This window comes from Carica papaya, chromosome 4, assembly GCF_054855325.1.
Source record: "Carica papaya isolate Zhongbai chromosome 4, ASM5485532v1, whole genome shotgun sequence".
Classification (NCBI taxonomy): domain Eukaryota; kingdom Viridiplantae; phylum Streptophyta; class Magnoliopsida; order Brassicales; family Caricaceae; genus Carica; species Carica papaya.
Window position 1 is genome coordinate 8,197,343 of NC_142312.1, and position 24,785 is coordinate 8,222,127.

General features: G+C 37.9%; 3 protein-coding genes across 4 annotated transcripts; 2 read left to right on the forward strand and 1 right to left on the reverse strand.

Annotated features, from left to right (window-relative positions):
* Positions 1 to 78: 78 nt before the first annotated feature.
* LOC110818542 (Tetratricopeptide repeat (TPR)-like superfamily protein) lies at positions 79 to 2,382 on the forward strand. The gene is given in 4 exon segments (XM_022047451.2): positions 79 to 1,905; positions 1,908 to 1,989; positions 1,991 to 2,192; positions 2,194 to 2,382. Coding segments are annotated over 4 exon segments (2,025 nt in total). The 5' UTR covers positions 79 to 212; the 3' UTR covers positions 2,242 to 2,382.
* A 2,081-nt stretch (positions 2,383 to 4,463) lies between these two features.
* Positions 4,464 to 8,570, reverse strand: LOC110818531 (ras-related protein RABD2c). Of its 2 annotated transcripts, none has more exons than XM_022047440.2 (8): positions 8,377 to 8,570; positions 7,460 to 7,532; positions 6,186 to 6,233; positions 6,052 to 6,099; positions 5,329 to 5,400; positions 5,094 to 5,249; positions 4,913 to 5,016; positions 4,464 to 4,769 (listed from the first exon to the last, which is right to left on the reverse strand). In XM_022047440.2, exons 1-8 carry the CDS (start codon positions 8,388 to 8,390, stop codon positions 4,676 to 4,678), a joined length of 609 nt encoding a protein of 202 aa, XP_021903132.1. In that variant the 5' UTR covers positions 8,391 to 8,570; the 3' UTR covers positions 4,464 to 4,675. The 2 variants fall into 2 exon arrangements, with proteins under 2 accessions (XP_021903132.1, XP_088073830.1); XM_088217704.1 differs by having other exon boundaries at positions 5,329 to 5,421; positions 8,377 to 8,534.
* Positions 8,571 to 10,574: 2,004 nt separating this feature from the next.
* LOC148266242 (uncharacterized) lies at positions 10,575 to 17,550 on the forward strand. Its single transcript, XM_088217705.1, has 2 exons — positions 10,575 to 10,980; positions 14,661 to 17,550. The coding sequence occupies exons 1-2, from the start codon at positions 10,716 to 10,718 to the stop codon at positions 14,720 to 14,722; spliced, it is 327 nt and encodes a 108-aa protein (XP_088073831.1). The 5' UTR covers positions 10,575 to 10,715; the 3' UTR covers positions 14,723 to 17,550.
* Positions 17,551 to 24,785: the final 7,235 nt, after the last annotated feature.

Genomic DNA, 24,785 nt, shown 5'->3' on the forward strand with positions numbered 1-24,785 from the left:
TATCATTGTTCGGGATCGGATGAACTTAGTTTCCAACCAAAAACTCATAAAAATTAATCTTCTTTGATATTTAATGGAATAATTTTCACTTAAATTGATCATTTTCGTCATTTTATTTTAAATGCAAGATTCACCGGCAGTAATCAACCGCGGTACTTGAGAATGGGTTTAGCTGCTTGGCAGTTCATGAGAAAGGTTATCAATTAAAGGAGATGAAGCCAAGCAGCAGCCCATGCCAAATGCTTCTCTCTCTTAGAAATTCTGTGCCTTTTTTCAAAATTTTCTCGCCAACCAAACACTACATACTTCTATCGACCTTCACGGTCCAAAACCCAGATGGCAAATCAAACAACTATGCAATTCCTCCCAATCAGCCCTCCCCTTCATCAACCGAGGAAATCGGAATCACCCATCTTTTCAACAGGTCGTCTACATTCTCTCGGACAAGTACATTCAGCGATGTCATTTCGTCAAATAAAATCATCACTAGGTATGTTCGTTCAGGTGATTTAGATTCTGCCCTTGGTGTATTCAATGGAATGACCGTCAAAACTACAGTCACGTGGAATTCAATTTTAGCGGGGATTTCAAAAGAGCCTGGCAAAACTAGCGAAGCCCAGGAACTGTTTGGTAAAATTCCTGAACCAGATATTGTTTCTTATAACATCATGTTATCTTGCTACTTACGAAGTTCTGACGTGGAAACGGCTCGATCTTTCTTTAATCGAATGCCCGTGAAGGATACTGCTTCGTGGAACACAATGATTTCGGGTTTTGCCCGTAAAGGAAAGATGATTGAAGCGCGGCAGTTGTTTATGGCAATGCCAGATAAAAATAGTGTTACGTGGAGCGCAATGATTTCTGGTTATGTTGAATGTGGGAAACTGGATATGGCTGCTGAGTTATTTGAGGTCGCACCAGTTAAGAGTGTGGTAACATGGACGGCAATGATTAATGGCTACATGAAGTTTGGGAAAGTTGAGTCAGCAGAGAGGTTGTTTCGAGACATACCCGTGAAGAATTTGGTTACATGGAACGCCATGATTGCAGGTTATGTTGAGAATTATCAAGCTGAAAATGGTTTGAAGCTTTTCAGGGCGATGTTGGCATGTGGTATTAGGCCAAACTCATCGAGTTTGAGCAGTGTTTTGTTGGGATGTAGTGAACTATCTGCATTGCAGTTAGGAAAGCAGGTTCATCAGGTGGTTTATAAATCTCCCTTTTGCAATGATACGACTGCAGGTACTTCTTTGATCAGTATGTATTGCAAGTGCGGAAACATAGGAGATGCTTGGAAGTTGTTTATGGAGATGCCAGTAAAAGACACAGTCACTTGGAATGCGATGATATCTGGTTATGCTCAACATGGTGAAGGTGAAAGGGCCATTCGTCTGTTTGATGAGATGAGGGATAAAGGATTAAAACCTGACTGGATCAGTTTTGTTGCGGTGTTGTTGGCTTGCAACCATGCTGGACTAGCAAACCTTGGGATTCAGTATTTTGATTTGATGGTAAGGGATTATGGAGTCGAAGCTAGACCAGATCACTATACTTGTATGGTTGACCTTCTAGGTAGAGCAGGTAAGCTGTTAGAAGCTATAGATTTGATAAAGAAGATGCCTTTCAAACCACGTCCTGCTATATTTGGAACCCTTTTGGGTGCTTGTAGAATTCACAAGAACTTAGAGGTGGCAGAGTATGCTGCCAAGAGCTTACTTAATCTTGATCCAACTAGTGCAGTTGGTTATGTCCAACTTGCTAATGTTTATGCAGCAATGAACAGATGGGACGATGTTGCCAAGGTTCATAAAGCAATGAAAGAAAATAGGATTGTCAAGACACCTGGTTATAGTTGGATTGAGGTAGGGAGTGTAGAACATGAGTTCAGATCAGTTGATAGAATTCATGCAAACTAGCTCCTATGCATGAAAAACTCAAGGAGCTTGCGAAGAAAATGAAGATAGCAGGTTATGTTCCTGATCTCGAATATGCATGATGTAGGAAAAGAGCAGAAAGAGCAGCTTCTGATATGACATAGTGAAAAGCTGGCCATTGCTCTCGGGCTGATGAAGATGCCACTGAGAATTCCAATCTGAGTGTTCAAAAACTTGAGAGTTTGTGGGGATTGTCACCTTGCCATTGAATACATCTCTCTGATAGAAAGAAGAGAAATCATTTTGAGAGATACTACAAAGGTTTCACCATTTCAAGGATGGGTGTCGCTCTTGTGGTGACTACTGATGAGGTTTTTCTCTATAACTTTTGAATTTGTTGTTAAGTCTAAACTAGTACCCACAAGCCAATGAGGGGACTCGATTCTTCTGGCCAGGATTCTAGGGTGCAAAGTCACAAAAGTTTTCTCTTAAATACCTAGAATTGCCACTTGGAGCCAAATACAAAGTGTCCATGTATGGCTTCCGATTGTGAATAGATTTGAGTCGAGGCTTGAGGGATGGAAGAGAAATTATCGCTTGAAGGGAAGAAGATTGACACTCATTAACAGTATCATGGCAACACTTACCAATTTACTACATGTCTCTAGTCACTTTTGCCTTGAGAGTGGTAAAAAAATTGGAGACTGTTCAATGACATTTCCTATGGGGAGACCATAATGAGAAAAGGAACTATTTGGTGACTTGGGATGTTGTTAAACACCCAATTAAGGAAGGGAGTCTTGGAATCAGATCAATAGTCAAGTTCAACAAGGCATTATAAGACAAATAGATAAAGAGACTCATGAAGGAACAAAACAGTCTATAAAGGAATGTGATCAAAGAAAGTTTGGATTAGAAAGTCAGGAATGTTGTCTAAAAACACTAGACAGACATATGGAGTTGGATTATGGAAGAAGGTAATATCAGGCAAGGAGAATATCCAGCGATATATCTGATAGAAGATTGGATCAGGAACAGAGTGAGTTTTTTGTTAGAAGATTGGATTAGGGAGAAGCATTAGCTAAATGCTTTCCTACAACTTTTTCCCTAGTATAGAACTAAGTGGCAATGGTGGCAAATTTCTTTTCCTAATACCATGGGAAATGGCGCTTGGGTGGTGGAGCCAACAAGAAACCTAAATGATTAGGTTCCACTGTGAAAGAGCAAATAAGGCCAAGGATGGCTAGGGGTCCTTTCAGTGAAATCCTAGTACCTCCGTCTAACCAAAGATTGGAAGAGCTGTCGGGAATTTTCCATGTAAACTTATTTTGAAGATTAATGCTCCTGCAAGAGTGGTCTCTTTTACATGGGAAGCAACAAGAGATTGCATCCTAATCATTGATAATTTGATTAGGGTAATGCAGAATTGATGAACTACCTTCTCCTTTGGTGTCCTTTTTCATATCAAATGGGGTCTGTAGCTTACAGCCTTTTGGGGGTCGATTGATAGTGACTGGATTGATTAAAGAGGAGATCTAGGCATGGAGAGGCATAAAAAAGGATGAACTTTATAACTAGAGTATATCTTTTATTCCTCTTGCCACTTTATGGGTTGTCTGGAAAAAGAAGAATAGAAAGACCTTTGAGAGCATGAAATTTTAGGTTCAAGGATTTATAGTTCCAAACCCTGAATTTTTCATATACCTACAATAATCTTAGAGTTCTGGTTGATATTTTTTTGACTGATTTGTACGATTTTTGTATAAGGATTGCACTCTATAGGTGCTGATATATAACACTTTTATGGCACTCTTATAAAGAAAGAAAGAACTTTTGATTTGTTGTTTGCACTGAGGAGGATAGTCAACTGATTCCCGAGTACGCAAATTAAATTAGGCTTGTAGTTAACCAGGACGCCACCATAGTCTACTGATTTCAATCCATAGTTTCCACATTTGGATGATAGGAGACAAAATTCTGAGAGCTAGCGAGATGATCTTTTGATCAGACGAGTGCACTACTTAAGTTAGAGATCCAGTCTGTGATTGAATAACCGCCACTCAACCATTTTTATACTGGATCCAGTACTTGCTAAATAAAGCAATTATCGTGTAAGGAAGGAACTATATTTATATGGCATTACCACAAGGCCAACAAGCAAATGCACTGGATGAATTGAGATTTGAGCAAATTGTGGTTCATACTAGAGACTTCAACAAGAAACAATGCATGAATCTAATCTTGAATTGGGCGTGATTACTTTTCCTTCTTCATTTTCTGATCTGACAACAGTAGAGCCAGAAATATGCAGGATGGCAATCTCTGCTCCATGGACATTCATTGACAAGATCAATTGAATACAAAGACATGGCTTTTGTAGTTTTTTTATTGTTTCCTTTAATAACCAGCAGAGGTTCATAAAAAGAGGATGAGTAGAGACAAAGCTTTGCATCCACATCCCAGAGGAGCCTTTCCGCCCCCAACTAGAGGATAGACCAAGTCATGTTTGTTCGTTCAGCCATGATGATACTACATGGCAACGAAGATTTTGCATGCATCCAAGGGAAGAAGACAGAATAAATCAAATAATGCTATTAACGGATATTCCTACTTTATAGAAATGCTTAATGTTTTTAAGAATGAAATACATTGAAAAGAATAAAATTTTTAGCAAAGAGATGACATATCTGACATGAGCAAATCACAATACTCCTTCTGGCCAAACCAGTAAGAAATATAACTAGTTTTACATCCCACAAAGAACGCATATAAATGTCATGGCCCACAAACACTAATCCACTTTACGAGGAGCAGCAGCCACTCTTTTGGTTGACAGGTTGTCCACGAATTTGCACTGTTGGCGGCCTGGCATTCATGGCTGGTTGACTTGCCATCCTGCATACACAAACCATAATATTTAAGAACAAGAGCCACCCTCATTTCAAATGTGAAAGCATCCTTTTGAAAGCCTAGACATTTCTATATCACTTTTGCTTCCCATTTTAAACAGTGAAAATGCAACCAATAGTACAGAATACCTATTCTTGATCTCTGCAGCCATGGCCATGAAAGCCTGCTCAACATTTGTGGCATTTTTGGCACTGGTTTCCATGAAGGGTATTCCAATTTCATCCGCAAATGCCTGAAAAATGGGGAGAGCTAAGAGAAAAAATCCTTTTTAACAGATACCCAATAAGGAACATGGTCATGTAATTTTACCTTAGCAGTCTCATAGGATACAACTTTTTGGGATGTAAGGTCACATTTGTTCCCGACTAGAAGCTTGTTCACATTTTCACTGGCATAGCGGTCAATTTCGTTCAACCATTGCTTGACATTGTTGAAGCTTTCTTGGTCGGTGACATCATATACAACCTATGCAACAAGTCACTATGAGAAACCACCTTTTAACATGAAAAAGCTAAGAAGCAGAAAATAGAAATGCAGAACTTACAATGATGCCATGAGCTCCACGGTAGTAGCTGCTAGTGATTGTCCTAAAACGTTCTTGGCCTGCAGTGTCCCACTGCAGAGACAAGAAGACCAACTATCAAAAAAGTAAAATAGATAATACTTCCGAAACAAATGGAATATTGAGCAGAAAATATAATGTTCACTCTCATTTCGCATTTGGTCAAATCAACAATTTATTCCATTTCCAGATAAATAATGAATTCCATAAAGAATTCATTTGTAACTGAAAACTTATATTTGGAGGAAATCATAAACCATAAAAGATTTATCGAATTCAATAGCTTTCTTTAGTAAATCTCTATAGTGTCATAACATTTTGATCTTTTTTTTTTTTTGGGTGTTGTAAGATATATGTTTATCGTTCATGGCTACTTCTCTTTCAAGATACCACCACTCATTTCCAAATTCAAAAATCTTGATGGAAATTGGAATGAGTTACTTTTTGCACTTAGAATTGATCTGGAGTTTTGAGTTCCTATGCTTGTAACTATTCAGATATTTAAAAAAAATTTACAAATGAATTCACAATTACTATAAATCCATTTGTTACTAATATAACCGGAGAAATATATATATATAAAACTGGAGCTTCTCGCTGCATTCTTCAAAAAATAGGAATCGAACTTTATTTAAAAAACTCTACCCCCAATTTTTATTTAAATCCTGGCAAAGCGAGCAAGGAAAACAGAATTCAGAAACTTACAATTTGAAGCTTGATGGTTTTCCCGTCTTGTTCAACTGTCCGGATTTTCTGCAAAATAGCATATAATAGAGAATTACTTCGATGTACTTATAGTATAGATAGTATAACAAGAACAACTTGCACTCATGACTTACAAAGTCAACTCCAATGGTGCTGATGTAGCTATCCAGATATGAATCATCCTGTTTTGCAGAAAATAACAAATGTTACTATATTCTCTCTAGCAAGAAAAATCCAAAAGCAGTTACATCACAATCTTAGTAATAAGTGCTTATGAGAATTTGGTTTGCATTAATAGACCTGGAACAGCCATCCCAAGTCCTTTCTCTATTGCAAATGTTTAATCATTATAACTTTCCCAAGCAAATATACCCATTAGCCTGATGATCCATGCTAACTTAAAATCCCAATATATTTGTGGACCAGATAAATATGTATATAGCTTTTAGGCCAATCAAAATTTGGGCTTGGCTTGGTAATTTTATTTTAAAGTCCAATCCAACCAGACCCTACATATACTTATAGACACACACACACATATATATGTCAGAATAGACATAATAAACAGTTTTGCCATTGATTATGGCAATTAATTAAAAAAGAAATCATTTTCTGTATTATAATTATTTTCAGAAATGGTAACAAGAATGAGACGTAACTTTTTGGGCCGTGCCTGGAAACTAGAAAAACCAATTAATATAGAAAGGAAAACCCGGCCAAACCCATGAAAAGGCCTAATTATGAGGAACTATTATCGTGAAAAATCAAATAATAATAATTAATAGGTGGACTTGGATTCTGGCCCAGGTTGGAGAGATATAAGCTAAATTTCACACAATGCTGCTTGATTAGACATCGGCTATTCAGACAACATACAGACATGACTTAACCTAGGATTAGCCAAGTGTTTGACTGCAGCATATGGACACAACTAGCCACAAGTACATCAAAAATAAAAAGAGCAGAAGAGAGCTCGAGGATGAGGGAGTAGGGAGTGGAGAATATTTTCAATTACTTTTTACGTTTCTAGTTTGATTGAGACATGCTACTACATTATAAGCAAATAATCAGAATCACAAGCAAACATATTACTCTATTTTTCAAACTATAAAATATTTCAAATAGTTAAACGACTTTTCCAATCCAATATTTCTTAATATTGGAACATGTTGAATTATATATTAATTCTGAACTTGTATAAATTACTTTGGATAATCACTATCTTAATCTCTTAATCCCGAACTATATTCAGCACTACAAATTGGCATTGAACAGTCTTTTGTTACAATTAGGTAACACACATATTTCAAGTCAAGTTAATGCCTAATTCAGTCCTAACTTGCAACAAGACTTTAGGGCTAATTTGCAAGGATGATTTCCAAGATAAAAAAAAGCAGTAGGAACTTACAGCAAACCTCAGAAGCAAACATGATTTTCCAACACCAGAATCTCCAATGAGCAAAAGCTTAAACAAATAATCACTGCAAAAATGAAAACAGAGAGAATCAACAGAACCTTACATTATGTTGTCATCAAGTATTCCACACCAAGAATTCTGTAAACAGTGGCCACAACTATGACAACATTCAGTTAAGATATTCAGAGAATCAAGAAATACAAAAACAGATCCAAGGGTCGTGCGAGATGTGTACTCAAAAAGACCAAAGTGACTCCTACAAACACACCCAGAAAATAGAATAAGCGCATAAAAAATAAATCCAACCAACATATATGATTTAGCACATATAAAATGACTACGCAATCAATTACTTATGGCAGTTTGGTCCAAAAACTCAATCAAATACTCTATTCTTCTGGTTGAATAATGAGCCGACTAAGCAAATCTGCTAACAAATTCTTTTCAAATTATCACTAAAATCTTAAAACCAAATCTTCAATTCCCATAAATAGTTACCACTCCATCCACGGAAAACTTAAAAACAAACGAAATTCAATAATACCTATAAATATGTAATTGCTTATCAATAATCACATCGCCGTATCAAAATTAAACTCCGGTCAGCGATCTAAATCGAACTGCCTAGATCTGACCAATCAAAACGATCATTTATAACCAATGGAATAACCCACACAAAAAAAAAGTAAATAATAACTTCAAAAATAATTCCCCAAAGCGAACAAAACCAAACCAGCCACCGACATCTTTTTTTTAAAAAAAAAAAAAAATTGCGAACAACCACCGCAGATCCCGACATATCAAATCGAAACCAAAACGATACTCAAAAACTAGCAAGAGAAAAAAAAAAAAAGCAAAGGAATTAGCCAGAAGTGACAATACAAATTAAAGGGCAAATCGAAGCTTACTATTCAGGGTTCATGGTTGTATGCGGCGTTTGGATCGATTGATTGAGAAGACTTTGGGGAAGCAACAAGAGACGTGTTGAGGTTCCGGCGAAAAATTTGACCGATAATTGAGAGTCGTCGCCGGAGGAGAGAGAGAGAGAGAGAGAGAGAGATGGAAGGAAATGAAAAGAGTTGGTATATTTGTGGATGTTTATAGAAAGGAGAGACCGTCGCCCAAATGTTTGATTTAAATGCACGTAGTTGGGTGATGACGTGGCAACACTAACCAGGAAGTTGCCATCTGTGGGGCACTTGTGTGAAATTACCAAATTGCCCACTTCAGCACTTGATACGTATTATATAATTATCAAATAATAAAATATAATAAATAATGATGCTTCAAAAATAAATATTCTTTGATATGATAAAGTTAACTTTTTTAATATAAAATTTGGGAAAGATTATAATTAAGGTAAAGTTGATACATTAATTATCATATTATATAATATGTATCGATGTTAGTACTTGTCGGGACAAGCCCATTTAGCTAATGACCTTTTTCAATGGGCTGTTCTAATGGGCCTGGTGGGCTTTATATATCATGTACAAAAAAGTGCATCCAACAATATTTGAAATAATAATTGAAGTGCATTTACCAAAACTTTAGAGTAAAAGAAAAAAGTGCATAAAACCAAAAAATAAGTGCACTTCAATTATTATAATATTAAACTTGAAAATAAGTGCACCTGATTACCACATTCTTTGCAAAAATAATAATTTATTTTGTACTCTTTGCACGTTTCTTATAATATTTATGTATTTAAAATAATAATCATAAAGTCCAACTAATGATATGCGTTTCTTTGTAATTATATTAAAACTATGCATATAATAAATTAAAATTTTTTGTGAAATTCATTTGTAAAATTCACAATTTATTTAACTAGAAGATGATGATAAAAATTCTTTATTCAAAAAATATCAATTAAACTTGAAAATGTTCCGATTCACATTAAATTTTATACAATATAATTTTTAATCATTATAATATAATTTAGTTTTGTAACACCCCGAACTCCAATAATAAAGCGCAACCCTATTCATATCATTCTTATCAAATAAGCTTAGAAAACATGTACGTGCATAATTCAACAATTTAACATAAAATCTAACATTTTATACGATATTAATAATATTTATATACACATAATATAAAATCAAAATATAAAATTTAAAAAATAATACGATAATCTCTAGAATATGAAGAAAATATATATAAACTTGAACACCTTTACGAGTTCTACACATCTAATAACTATTATGGTTATTCTTTCTCTTCTGAAATGCTAATTTGCTCATTTAAATGTTAATTTTTCCAATTGTTTGATCTTGCAAAATTGAATTTGGACCGCTCGATCGCCTTTGATTAAGAGTCGTTGGATCGTGCTCATACAATGCGATCCGAGCTGTTCGGATTCAATTTAACAAGATCGTACGGCTGGAAAAATTAACATTTAAAAGAGTAAATTAGGATTTGTATTGTTACAAATTTAGATTCATAAATATTCTATGTATTAATTTTTTACTTTTTAATTTTTTATTTTAAAAAAATATATGTATTAACTCATATATTAAATATTATTAGCAGATGTTTCTTACAGTAGCAAATTAGATATGCAATTAGTTTGAGTAGGTAAAATCATATTTTAAATACCACTTGATTTACAAAAATAATTTATTTTTAATAAAAATTTAAAAACTAAAAAAATAAAATTATCTTAAAAAATAAAAAAAAAATGTTGTGGCATTGCTCATGGTGCCAATTGAAGGAGAAGGAAACTTCTTTTTTTTTTAATTTTTTAATAAAAAATAGTTGAAAAAAAGCAAAACTACAAGTTATATATTAGCAACTTATTTAATTAAAAATAATTACGTATTTAATTTATTATTACATATTAAATTCATTAATGTTGTTAGTGACATTTAACAAATAAAAATTAATACATATTTTTTAAAATTAGATACACTAAAAAAAATAAAAGATTAGTGTAAATAATAATTTAAATATTTAAAAATAATAAAAGAATTAATTTGCCCGTCAAAATCAATGGGACATCTTTACAATGTGTTAAAAAATTAAACCAAAGTTTTAGGTTCCAGCTCTCCAGCCTAATTGAATTTTTTATTTTTTTGAGGGTAGAATAAATTTTTATTAAACCCAAAAATATTGTTCCATTTTACAAGTTGTCATTGTTGGCGCCGTATTCTTTCTTCCATGAACAAACAACGAACAAGAATCCAAGACTTTTACCCGCGTCCCGTTCTCTCTGCGTCTGCGATTCCAAAGAAAAGAATCGGCGATGCACAGATCTTCCAGTAATTCTCGGGTATCGGGTCAGTTTTTCATCAATTCATCGCCATCACAATCGCATAATTCCAAACAACCTACTCAACAACAAAAGCACCAATCGCTGCTGCAACATGAGCGACTCCCCACCTTCGATCCCCTCTCCCATGCGGCCAAGAAAGAGATGGCTCGTCTCAGATCTGCCGAGAATGCTATCCACGTTATCCCACTTGTCCTCCTTCTCTGTGCCGTAATCCTATGGTTCTTCTCGAACCCAGGTATTTTCTCAATTTCCCATTTGCTTATTGTTTCTTCATTTTCTTTATGTTGAAGTTTAATTGATTTCCACGTTATGCTTAAACTTTTGATGCTGGTCGTTCCTCCCAAAAAAGAAAGAACTTCTTTTGATGTTAGAATAAATTAATAAAAGGAAATGTGAACTTCATATTGTAAGTATATCTTTATGCTTCTGAAGAAATGTAATATCGGACTGTCTAATTGCAGTTTAGGTTTCATCAAATTTGATAAACTTTAGGCATGCCTTTGAGACTTCAGAGAAAAATGAAATATTATTGAAGGAAATTTTTTTAAAAAAATTCCACGTATTTACCAACTCACTAGATGATCCTTGAATTGTTTCCCCAACCCTAGACGAAAGGAACCTTCTCATGTGTCTCTCATTCCTCTGCTACCCCTCCAGGTATCTTAAACAGGGATAAGTGATACAAAAGGGTACTTGTTAGGCATGCCTGAATCATTGTAACTCTATCCCCTAAAGTGAATATGCTACCCTTCCAACTCTCCAACCGTTTTTCTATCTTGTTTTCAACCATCTCCAAAAGTGTATGCTCCTTGGGTTGCTCCCTGATGGGACCCCAAATAGATGAAAGGAAATTCCAATTTGCTGCAGCCTATTTCTGTCACTAACTTGTCAATTATGGCCTTCTCCTCATTAATCCCAATAAGTCCACTCTTACCCAGATTTATCTTAAGACCCAAGATAGTTTCAGACACTTGAATGGGAATTAGAATCTTTAAAATGAACTGATTATCATGCTTCGTCCATCAGTGAACTGGAGGTATGATATCTCAACTTTATCCTTACCTAGTCGCAGGCCCTTAACATATGCCCTGCTCTCAGGCTTAGAGATCATTCTACTCAGAACATCAACCAGTAGAGTGAAAAGAAAGAGAGAGAAAGGATTCCCTTATTCCAAACCTCTAGGGGCCATGACTCAATCCTGTGGTTTTTCATTAGTTATCACTGCAAAACTAAAGGTAGTCAAATATCCCTATATCCTTTTTTTCCATCTAAACCCGAACCTTTTTTTCTTTCCATTAACCTATTCAAAATCTCCAATTCACCTGATCATACGCCTTCTCGAAGTCAAGTTTTAAACTAAGCCTTTCCCTTTTGATCTCCTAGTATAATCCACAAAATCGTCTGGCACTAGTCTGCATCTAGAATCTGTCTACTCCCCATAAATGCACTTTGATGAATGGCTATTATCTGATCAAGAGATTCACTAGTCTGAGGGATAGAACTTATGCTCTAATTTTATAAACGTTTATCACTAGGCTTATTGGCCTAAAATAGGACATCTTCTTGGACCTATCTTGTTTTGGGGATTAAGGTAATAAAGGCAGAGTTCATGCTTTTTCAAATTCTCCCATTAATGAAAAACTCGTCAAAAACTATCAACTTCACCTTTATGATGTCCCAATTATCCTTAAAGAACTCAATAGGAAATCCATCAGGGCCTAGTGCTTTGTCCTTGTCCAAATCCCACGCCGTCCACCTAATCCCATCCTCCTTAAAGGGTCTCTTCATGCTCTTAGCTTTATCCAAAGGCTAGGGGTCCCCTTGATTCCCTCAATAAAAGGCCTATAGTTATTTTCTTCTGAATACTTTGTGATCTCTCGACCAATAACCACACTTCTTCTCTTTCTGGCCATTGTCGAGTTTGAGTTCCTTGATAACATTCTTCCTTCTCCATCTATTTACCATCCTATGAAAAAGGCTAGTATTGGCATTCCCATCCTTTACCCATCTCAATTTTGTCTTTGCCTCCAGCATCATTCCTTTGGAATCGATATCACATCGAATTAATTCTCAAGTTCTATTAGTCTCCTCTTTTGGTCCTCAGAGATGTTGTCCCCTTCTTTCCTTTTATTCATATCCCTCAATTCTTCTAATATCCCTGCCTTCTTCAAGAAAACATTCCCAAAAACTTCTTTGTTCTACTTTTTAATATCATCCTTCAGGTTTCTCAGTTTGTGCATGAACCATCCCTCCAATTTGCTCCATTCTCATCTTCTGCGCTCTTTGAACCACCTCCTTAAACCCCAGGTGTTGCAACCCACATATTCTCGAACTTCAAAGTGGTTGGTTCCCAAGTTACCTGCTGGGATTCAAGTAGGATTGAGAAATGATCAGAGATTGGTCCTGGGAGGATTTACTAGTCTGTATTTAGGAAAGTGCCATCCCGTTGTTTAGAAACCAAAAAATGATCCAAACGAGAGGAAGCTACTCCCTATCTATTCGCAGACTATGTGCTTTCAGCAGTATTCAAGGGCAGGTCTCTTAGGTCACACTCATCTATAAAGGTGTTAAAATTCAGCATGGATGTTGTCACTCCTCTACGACCGCCTGATTTTTCCATGGAAAAATACACATGTTAAAATTACCACCTATGCGTAAAAAAGGATTAGAAAGACTAGCCAGATATGATAGTTCCTCCTAAAAGGATAACCTTTCTTTGTACCTAGTTGCTTCGTAGACACAGGTAATCCACCAACGATCTTTCCTTTTATGTTTACAGGGCAGACAAAGAAGAATTCCCTTATAACATGTCTATTTTTGTTGCTACTCTTGTATCCGAATTGATTAAGATTCTCTCTGAAGCACCAGATGGAGTAGCTTCCTATTCCCTAGTTTGGGTCTCCTGGATGTCCTAATGACTACTCTCCTATCTCTTGTTTTTTCATTTCTTGGAGCATGGCTGTGTCCGGTTTACCCTACCCAAGACCTCTTTTATTTTCCTCCTTATCTCATACCCTCATCTCCCTTGTTATTTTCCCTCTCCTTTGTACGAATTTTCTAAGTCACATTCCTAATTCCTCTTCCACTGTTTTCTTCCTACAAGTGTAGGTCCTCAAGGACATAACTATCTTACCCCCTTTCCTCTTTCCACTACTACCCAGAAATCCAATTTGTTAATGCGATCAGATGGGGTTTCCTTATTGCAACTCACTCTAATTGGTTTTATGGCAATATGGCATTTTCCTCTGGTTTCCTTGTATCCAGTGACACATTATGGCTTCCAAGACCCATCTTGTAGTTGGGTTTTGGTAGAATCCCCTGACTTGAATGTGTATGTATCTCACCTCTCCTTGCTTCATTAAAATATTTTGACTGGTTAAGAAAAAGGGATTGTCATTAGGAGGGTGAATTGTGGCTGCAGGAGCTTTAGTTTGGCTCCTTGTCTGCTGCTACTGTGAGCTCAATGCTAGAACAAGGACTCATCTTATGGTTGTCCCGTGCAATCTGTGTTTCTCTGTTTCCTTCCTCACTTGCCTTTCTTGTACCTTTTCTGTAGATAGGAATTGGAGCCCTTTCCACACTTCCTGAACCCTCTCAAAGCAACTCATGTTTTCTTCTATTTCAGGGCTCATCATACCATCTTCCTCCATCATATCAGATAAAAAGACATCTTCCCTGTTATAGTCCTTGTTAAACTTTAACTGGGCCGATTACTCAATTTCTTTAGTTCAGTGTTCCTTTGCGCAATTTCAAAGACCTTGATCGGGGTTCATGTTTGGAATCGGTTCTGGTTCACTATTATGTATTTTCTTTTCCATCTCTATTGATTGTAGGGCATGCTTATCTGATTGAAGTTAACACAGACAACAATGAATTTGATTTTTCTCCTGTCTGTTCGTGGTGGCTCTTCTGTAGTGTCCATCGGCTTTGTGCTTCCGGTGGTTGCTGAAATGTCTTCAGGAGGTTGCTGGGAGTAAATGCTTGATGGAGGGGAATAGAGTGGAGATAAATTTTGGGTTTGCCTTGATGGGTGTCCATTTCTGCTTGATTTGGACAGGCTTCCTTGTGGTGAAAAGAGGTAACTGCTGCGGTGGGCCATTGGCAGGAAATGGGTGCCCGTGAGACGAACTGGGCCCATTAAGAGGACAGCTTCTTGATATCTTCTTTCAGGTTCTCCTTATTAATTTTGTTTGATGCCTCATCTTATCATCTGTTTCCCAGAATCGTGGACTGTTATCGGTAATAGGAATTCTTGAATTTCTTTGATATCTCCACAAAATCCTCCTCTCCCATCCAAGTTTTGCTGTTGTAACACTATAGAAGATTGTGTGGCATAATTTTAACTGATATGAGAATTTGAATATGCATCTAATCTGTCCTTTTAAATTATGGCCAGAGTGTTTTTGGCTTTTATTGCCTTTCTGACCTAGTTTGGAAATTGGGAAGAGTAAATAGAGAGAACTTATGTAAAAACTCAGAACTTAAAAGGAAATAAAGTCATGAATTAAATGAGGAAGCGAAACAATAGAGTTTAAGGTTTACATTGCTTACACAATAATTTAGAATGCTCAATAGGATTACGAGAACGATCATTCTAAAAGAATAAATAAAATTAAGAAAATAAATAAAATGCAATATGCTGAGCATTATAGGACGACCTTCACTAGCTTTTGAAGGGAGTCCGGATGGTGAACTATTCACAACCCTCTTGTTGATCGGGATCTGGGTCTTGTTCCTCTTAATCTGAAGTAGTTAATGAAAGGGTGAGATATATTAACGCAGTAAGAATATCACACTACTTACCGATACAGAAATTGAAGGTTGGTAAAAATAATAAAAACAACCAATGGAGCTCTTGATTTAAGTAAATTCATTTATCATAAAGAAAATCATTTATTGCATATATTTACCGTTTGCGAGATTTCTAAAATCGATGTATATATACAATAACCCAAATAACGTTTCAATCTTATATTCAAGTGAGGAAGAACAGTAATTTTCTTTCTTTTTTTGTCTACTGGTATCTCTGGGGGCCCATAGGAATGTCCCATTACGCATGAATCATTATTCAACATTATCAATTAATCGGTCGTTCTCATACCCCATCCGGTATGAGCGCCAAGAATACCATCCTTCAATATTCCGTCCGGTATGAGGGTGAAAAGGGCCGTCTCCATATCTCGTTCGGTATGAACGCCAAAAATACCAATTCTTGATACCCCGTCCGGTATGAGACGACGTTCACGATAAGGTTCCCTATATATCAAGGTCGTCCACCATCTCTCAAGATATCTTGTAAAGCCATTATTCATTTATTCACTTAACCAATCAATTTTCCGTTTACATTTAATTTTCAGTTTCACAATTTAACCGTAAATCAACGCAAGACAAACAATACATGCATTAAGGAAATACAAATGAATCATTTTACCAATTCCAGTATATTGTCATGCATTTAAAGCTATAAAATCGAACAATTGGTTAAACATGACAAACAATAATAAATCAGTTCTGCCTTCATTAGTAACCTGTAATTAATTTTCGAAGTTTTTTAAATTACGCAAAATACTGTATTATTGATAATTAAACTTCAATTCAATAATAGGGAATAAGATGAGTGATTCTTACTCGATTCAGTGTTCAAAATACCAAACTTTCAGTTGCGCCTAATGGCGGTTCCTGGCTTTTTCGAATTTTTCTGCAGAGATTAAAACACGCTTCTTATACCTATAAATACCTCAAAAAATCCAAAATCGGTGTTAAAAATCTTTTCCGCCCAATTTTGAAATTCCGGCACGGCGGCACCGCTGTGCTCCAGCGACGACACTGCCGCTTGCGGCTGCGGTTTGCCTCGCCCTCACCGTTTTTGGCCAGTTTTAGCTGGTTTTGGCCGATTTTATACCAATTCCTGCGAGAAAACACGTTAGGGGGGTTCGGTTGGCAAAAAAAGTCAAAAAACAGAAACTTACGAGCGGCGGAATTTTCTGGTGCGGTGGCTCTACCGGCTCACCTTCACGGCTGGATGTTTTTCTTCGGTCAACCTGTAGAAAACAGAATGGTGAACACAATAGTGGAAAAATCGCACGAAACGGGAAATAGGAAGGGGGATCATCGGTGGCAGTTTTGGGTTTTGCCCGCCGCGGCGCCGTCGGGCTTTACCCGCGATTTTCGGCTCATCCGCCGTTCTTTTTGCTCTGATTTGATCATCAGGGTGTTCAGAATCAAATTCCGAGCGGATAAGAGAATTTTTACCTTTTTTGGCGGTCGGAGGTGGCTCCGGTGTGGCAGCGGGCGGTGGTCGGCTCCCTTCTCGAACGAATGGTTCTTTTTCTCCAGCGGGAGGCTAGCGCCTAGGGTTTGAGTTCGATGTGATGCAAGATAGTTATACTTGTCTCTGTTAAATCTGGACCGTTCATCGCATTTGATCTCAACTGTCCAATCGCGTTTAAAGAGGAAATGAATCTGAACCGTTTATCGCAATTTGATCTCGACCATACGATCGCGTTTAAAGAGAAAATGAATATGAGTTGTTCATCGTGTTTAACCGCGACCGTCCAATCGCACTTGAGGAGAGAACAGATCTGAACCGTCCACGCGCGGGGGAATGCATTCGGGTCATCCAATCGCGGGTACGCGGATTGCCAGCGTGGCTTCCCGCGTGGCATCGAGTCAATGTACCTTGCCACGAGGCGCGCTCCAGTTCGTCAGGGCTGCTGATTGGATGGTCTTACGTGGCACAATTTTTCTTAATTGCATTTTGATTCTCAGTTTCCAATTTTTTTTTTCAAAAAGCTATCTGAACCCAAATTTTCAACCATTTTTTTCAAAATTGTTTTCAATTTCGTTAACAACTTATTTTTTTTCTAATTTTATATTAAATAAAAATTTATAAATTTAAAAATTATATTTTTATATATTTTTTTAATTTTAAAATTAATTTCAGACCAAATTTCGGACCGAAGTATTACAACTCTCCCATTTTAAAAGAAATTTGGTTCTTCAAATTTGTTTCTCTCTCACTCAATTAAACAGTTGGGAGCACTGGGATATGAAGTCTTATTCTAGCTCCAATGTGGCGTTTCTGTGTGTGTGATTCTGCCATAAAACCTTAATAAAAGAAATTTCTCGGTTGCGGAGTACTCTGCTCTTTTGGTCCACAATACCCACCGGTATCTCCTCATAGGACAGATCCTCCTGGAGTAAAAGGGGCTCGTAGGCCAAGATATGAGAGGGGTCTGAGTTGTAATTGCGTAGTATGAACAAATGAAACACATTTTGAACCGTGAATAGTTCTGGAGGTAGTGCCAGTCTGTAGGTGTCGGTACCAATTCTGTATAAGATTTCAAATGGTCCAATAAACTGAGAATTTAGTTTTCCCCTCTTGCCAAACCTACTGATTCCCTTGAAATGAGTGACCTTAAAAAACACTTGATCATCTTTCTCAAATTCCAAATCCTTCTTCCGGGTGTCCGCATAACTCTTTTGCCTACTCTGAGCCGTCTGAATGTTCTTCCTGATATTAACTATTTTGGCTATAGTCTCATCCACAAGATCTGGGCCGAACAATTTTCTATCACCCACCTCTTCCCAACAGATCGGTGATCTGCATGGGCAGCCATATAATGTCTCGTACGAAGTCATACTGATACTTGCTTGGTAGCTGTTATTGTAGGCGAACTTTATTAAGGTAAATGATTATCCCAATGGTCCCCCGAAGTCAAGAACACAAGCTCGGACTATATCTTCCAGTGTGCGGATCGTACTTTGTGATTGTCCATCAGGCTGAGGGTGGAATGCAGTACTGAGAGACAGTTTTGTTCTCATGACTTGTTGAAAACTAGACAAGAACTGAGAAATGAACCTAGGGTCCCTGTCGGATACTACTGTCACTGGCACTCCATGTAACTTGACTATCTCCCGGATATACATTCTTGCTAACTTGTTCAAGGAGTCGGTCATCTTGATAGCCAAGAAGTGGGAAGACTTGGTGAGTTGGTCAATAATTATCCAAATGACATCATGTCCTGAGCGTGCCCTAAGCAATCCTGTCACGAAATCTATTGTGATGTGTTCCCACTTATACTCTGAAATTGGTAATGGCTGAAGTAGCCTGCTTGGGCATTGATACTCTGCCTTAACTTGCTAACACACAAGACACTTAGAAACAAAGTCGGCCATCTCCCTTTTCATCTCGTTCCACCAAAATTAGAGTCGCATGCTTTGATATATCTTAGTGCTTCTGGGATGCATGACAAACTTTGAGTTATGAGCCTCTGTCATAATGTCCATTTTAGCTCACTATCACATGAAACGCACACTCTGTCCTGAAATCTGAGCAACCCATCGGCAGAGACTCAATTTTGAATTTACTCCCTGTTCTGCATTTTTCCTAAGGGCTGTTAGAGTGGAATCAGCAGATTGAGCTTCCTTTATTCTCTGGATCAACTCAGGTTAAACAGTCAGGTGGGCCAAGTATGTAACTCTCTTCAAGTTTTGAAGTTGTACCTGTTGTGCGGTCCCTATTACCCTGCATTCTGAAACCATTAGGTGAGCTAATATACCTGCACTTTTTCTACTGAGTGCGTCGGCTACCACGTTGCGCTTACCCGGGTGATACAAGATATTGCAATCGTAGTTTTTTAGAAGTTCTATCTATCGTGTCTGACACATGTTGAGATCTTTTTGAGTGAATATGTGTTTCAAGCTCTTATAGTCGGTATAGATCTGAAAAGTCTCCCCATACTAGTAATGGCGCCAAGTTTTCAATGCGTAAATAATCGCGGCAAGTTTTAAGTCATGGGTGGGGTAGTTTTTCTCATGACTCTTCAACTGCCTGGACTCATAGACTATGACCTTCTCATGCTGCATCAGAACACAACCCAACTCCAGGTAGGAGGCATTACTATAAACTGTGTATCCACATGTTTCACTCGGCAAGGCCAACACGAGTGCAGTAGTAAATCGCTTCTTTAGTTCTGAAAAGTTTATTTCACAGTTATCGTTCCACTCAAACTTGACATTCTTCTTTGTGAGCCGGGTCAAAGGAGCAGATAGGATAGAAAATCCTTCCACAAACCTGCGGTAATAACGTGTCATCCCCAGAAAGTTACGAATCTCTTTGACTGAGGTCAATTTCTCCAAATCGAGCACTGCCTCAATTTTCTCGGGATTTACTGACACTCCATCTCTTGATATGATGTGCCATAAGAAAGTAGTTTGCTTGAGTCAGAACTCATATTTACTCAACTTTGCATACAAATTATTTTCTTTGAGAATCTGCAAAACCTGAGTCAGATGGTGAGTATGTTTCTCTCTACTTTTTAAATAGACCAAAATATTATCGATAAATATAATGACGAACTGATGTAGGAATTGTCTGAAAACCCTGTTCATCAAATCCATGAAGATGATTGGTGCGTTGGTTAATCCAAATGGCATGAACAGGAACTTATAGTGTCCGTACCTGGTTTAAAAAACTGTTTTGGGAATGTTTTCTGCCTTGATCTTTACCTGATAGTAACCTGAACGCAGGTCTATTTTGGAGAAGACTTTGGCATCCTGCAACTGATCAAAAAGGTCATCGATCCCAGGGTGGGGGTACTTGTTCTTGATCGTGACCTTGTTCAATCATCTGTAATCAATACATAACTTTAACATCCTATCCCCATTCCTTTGCAAATGTGACTCCAGCACCTTAAAGGGACACATTATGTCCGATAAATCCACTATCCTGCAATTCATTGATCTGTTTCTTCAGTTCCTCCATCTCAACACGACTCATGTGGTAACGGGCAACCGAAATAGGCTGAGTGTCTGGCTGAAGATATACAGTGAATTCAACTTCTCTGTCCACTGCTAGTTCGGGTAGTTCATTCACGAACATATCCGGAAAGTCTCAGACTACCAGAATCTCTCAAATACAAAATTTCTTTCTTAGGTTTGCCTACTTAAAGAAAACAGCCGAGTTAAAACACTTAGTAATAGGAAAATTGCCATGAGAGAATAATGTTTAAAAAATTTTATTAATTTGCAAATGACTCTTTATTAGGAGGGTTGAATACAAGTTTCTTGTGAAAACAATTTATGGTGACGTGATACACTGCTAGCTAGTTCATTTTTAGGATTACATCAAAGTCCTCCGTATTAATCTCTATTAGGTCCACACTCAATTTCCTATCTGCTATATTTATGATACAGACTCTGTATATAATATCTCCAATAGCGTCATACTCTCAGGAGTAGACAAACAATACAGAATCAAGTCTTTCAAGTAATACATTCAAGTTTGGTATAAAAGCATATGAAACAAATGAATGTGAAGCACCAGTATCAATCAAAACATATGTAAGATGATTACAGATAGTGTACGTACCCTGTATCACGTATGCGTTGGTTTCTGTATCTTGCTGAGTGAGGTCGTAAACCATGCTCTAGATAGGAGGTCTGGTCTGGTTCTGATTCTTCGGGCACTCTCTCGCGTAATACTGGGCACTCCCACATATACGACAAGTATTGTTGAGGCGATAGTAAGGTCGGTCCCTATGATCCTTGTCACAGTGCTGGCAAGTCCTACCGCGTCCTGTTGTCAGAATCTGAGGAGGAGCTTGAGTCACTGGCCTAGGTCTCTTGTTTTGTTGAACAGGTACAGTGAGTGCTGGTCTTCAGTGTGAAACCGAGGGCCTAAGGTTCCCTACTGCTAGAGGAAAAATGCAAAGGTTCCTCTCCACTAGCTGTACTTTGTCCAGAACGACCGAGTAAGTATTGAGTTCGAACACATATAGTTACTGTCTAATCTTAGGGCGGAGGCCCCACTCGAACTTTCTTGTCTTTCTGCTTTCATCCATCATGCTCTCAGGGGAATACCGGCCCAAGCCCAACTTTAGGAACTTTCGGGCATAGTCTGGCACAGTTATATCACCCTGAACCAGGTGTGCAAACTCTATTTCTTTCAGATGTCGGAGATGCTCTGGGAGGTATTCTGCATTGAAGGCAATCAAGAACTGTTCCCAAGTGATTGGAACGGGTAGGGTGGCCTGCTTGAGTTACCACCAGCGGCCTGCCTCTTCCACCAGCATGTAAGTGGCAAGTATGACTCTTTGTTCGGGAATCACCCCAAGAGTAGTGAAGGCATTCTCTGTCTCAGCTAACCAGTACGCGACCTCTTTAAAGGAGGATACCCCTGCAAAAATAGATAGGTTTAGTCTTTTATATCTCTTAATGTAGTCTGGGTGCATAATGGAAGGAACTGGGTCCCGTGGAAGAGGGACTGAATTGTGCTGGGGATGTACCGGATGGCCCTGTGGTAGTACTGGATGATACGATAGAGGCACCAGATTGTACTGTGGTGGTGCTGGGTGATGTGGTTGGGGCATCAGAATATACTGTTATGGTGCCGGCTGATGCGGCACCGGGTTATACTGTGGTAGTGTCGGGTGGTACTGTGGAGGAGCAAGGTCGTTCCAGGGTATCTTAAGATCCTCCCGCTGCAGGGGTGGCTCAAACTGTGGCAGCGGGGGAGGGTCAGGTAGCTCCCTCCTTTCCTCCCGGGCCTGTTGGGCAGCGATGAGTCTCTCCGGCATTTCAAATAGTCGGTCAACATTCTCTTGAAGCAAACCCTCCCGGGTCTGCTCGGTTTTGTGGGGTTTTTCTTCTCCTCATCTATCTGTACATGCATTTCACAAGTAATGGTTGAGTAGTAATTCATTGTTTTTTGTGTTTCGTTAGGGTCTTTGTATAAGGAATAGTTTTGAGGAACGCAGTTATGATACTAACTGTAAAAATCCGGAACTTAAAAGGAAATAAAGTGATGAATTAAATGCGAAAGCGAAATAATAGAGTTTAGGGTTTACATTTCTTACACAGTAATTTAAAATGTCCAATAATGTTACGAGAACGATCTTTCTAAAAGAACAAACAAAATTAAGGAAATAAATAAAAGGTAATATGCTGAGTATTCTAGGACGACTTTCACTAGCTTTTGAAGAGAGTTCGGGTGGTGAACTATTCATAACCCTCTTGTTCATCGGGATTTGGGTCTTGTTCCTCTTGATCTAAAATAATTAATAAAATGATGAAGTATATTAGTCCAGTAAGAATATTACACTATTCATCGATACAGAAACTGAAAGTTGGTAAAAATTATAAAACAACTAATGGAGCTCTTGGTTTAAGTAAATTCATTTATTATAAAGAAAATCATTTATTGCATATATTTACCGTTTGCGAGATTTCCAAAATTGACATATAGAGATAATAATCCAAATAACATTCAAATCTTATATTCAAGTGAGGAAGAAAAGTAACCTTCCTTTTTTTTATCTACTGGTATCCCTGAGGGCTCATAGAGATGTCCTACTATAATCATTACTCAACATTATCAATTAACCGACCGTTTTTATACCTTGTCTGATATGAGCGCCAAAAATATTAATTCTTGATACCCCGTCCGGTATGAGGCGACGTTCACGGTAGGGTTCCCTATGTACTCGGTCCGTCCACCATCTCTCAGGATATACAGTAAGGCCACCATTCATTTATTTACTTAACCAATCAATTTTTCGTTTACATTTAATTTTTAGTTTCACAATTTAACCGTAAATCAATGCAAGACAAACAATACATGCATCAAGGAAACATAACTGAATCATTTTACCAATTTCAGTATATTATTATGCATTTAAAGTTGTAAAATCAAATAATCGGTTAAACAGGGCAAACAATAATAAATAACCAGTTTTGACTCCATTAGTAATCTGTAATTAATTCTCAAAGTTTTTAAATTACGCAAAATACTGTATTATTGATAATTAAACTTTAATTCCATAACAGAAAATAAGGTGATGGATTTTTACCCGAATCGGTGTCTGAAATACCTAACTTTCAGTTATGCCTAATGACGGTCACTGGGTTTCTTGAATTTTTTTCGCGGAGATTAAAACATATTTCACGGACCTAAAAATATCTCAAAAAATCCAAAATCGGTGTTAAAAATTTTTTTCGCCCAATTTCGGAATTCCAGCATGGCGGCACTGTCGTGCTCCGGAGACGACACTGCTGCCCGCGGTGGTGGTTTGCCTTGGCCTGGCCGTTTTCAGTCAATTTTGGTCGGTTTCGGTCGGTTTTATATCTGTCCCTGCGAGAAAACACGTTAGTGGGTCTTGGTTAGCCGAAAAAAGTCAAAAAACAAAAACCTACTGACGGCGGAATTTTTCGATGCAGCGGCTCCGCCAGCTCACCTTCACGGCTGAGCGTTTTTCTTCGGTCAACTTGTAGAAAACAGAACGGTGAACACAATGGTGGAAAAATCGCACGAAATGAGAAACAGAAAGGTGTTCATCGGATGCGGTTTTGGGTTTTGTCCGCGGTTTTCGGCTCATCCGCCGTTCTTTTTACTCCGATTTGATCATGGGGGTGCTCAGAATCAAATTCCGAGCGGATAGGAGAATTTTTACATTTTTTTAGCGGTTGAATGTGGCTCCAGCACGGCAGCGAGCGACGGTCGGCTCCCTTCTCCAACGATTGGTTCTTCTTCTCTGGTGGGAGGCTGGCAGTTAGGGTTTGGGTTCGGTGTGATGCGAGATATTTATACTCGTCTTCTTTAAATCTGGACCGTTCATTGCGTTTGATCTCAGTTGTCTGATCGCGTTTAAAGAGGAAATGAATCTGCACCATTCATCGCAATTTGATTTCGACCGTATGATCGCGTTTAAAGAGAGAACAAATCTGAACCGTTCATTGCGTTTAATCGCGACTATTCGATTGCGTCTGAGGAGGGAACGGATCCGGATCGTCCACGTGCACGGGAACGCATCCGCGTCGTCTGATCACGGGTACGCGGATTGCCAGCGTGGTCTCACTTGACATCGAGTCAGCGTGCCTTACCACGCGGCGCTCCGGTTCATCGGGGCTGCTGATTGGGTGGTCCTACGTAGCGCAATTTTTTTTAATTGCGTTTTAATCTACAGTTTCTGATTTTTCTTTCAAAAATACTTTTCGAACTCAAATTTTTACCTATTTTTTTCAAAATTATTTTCAATTTTA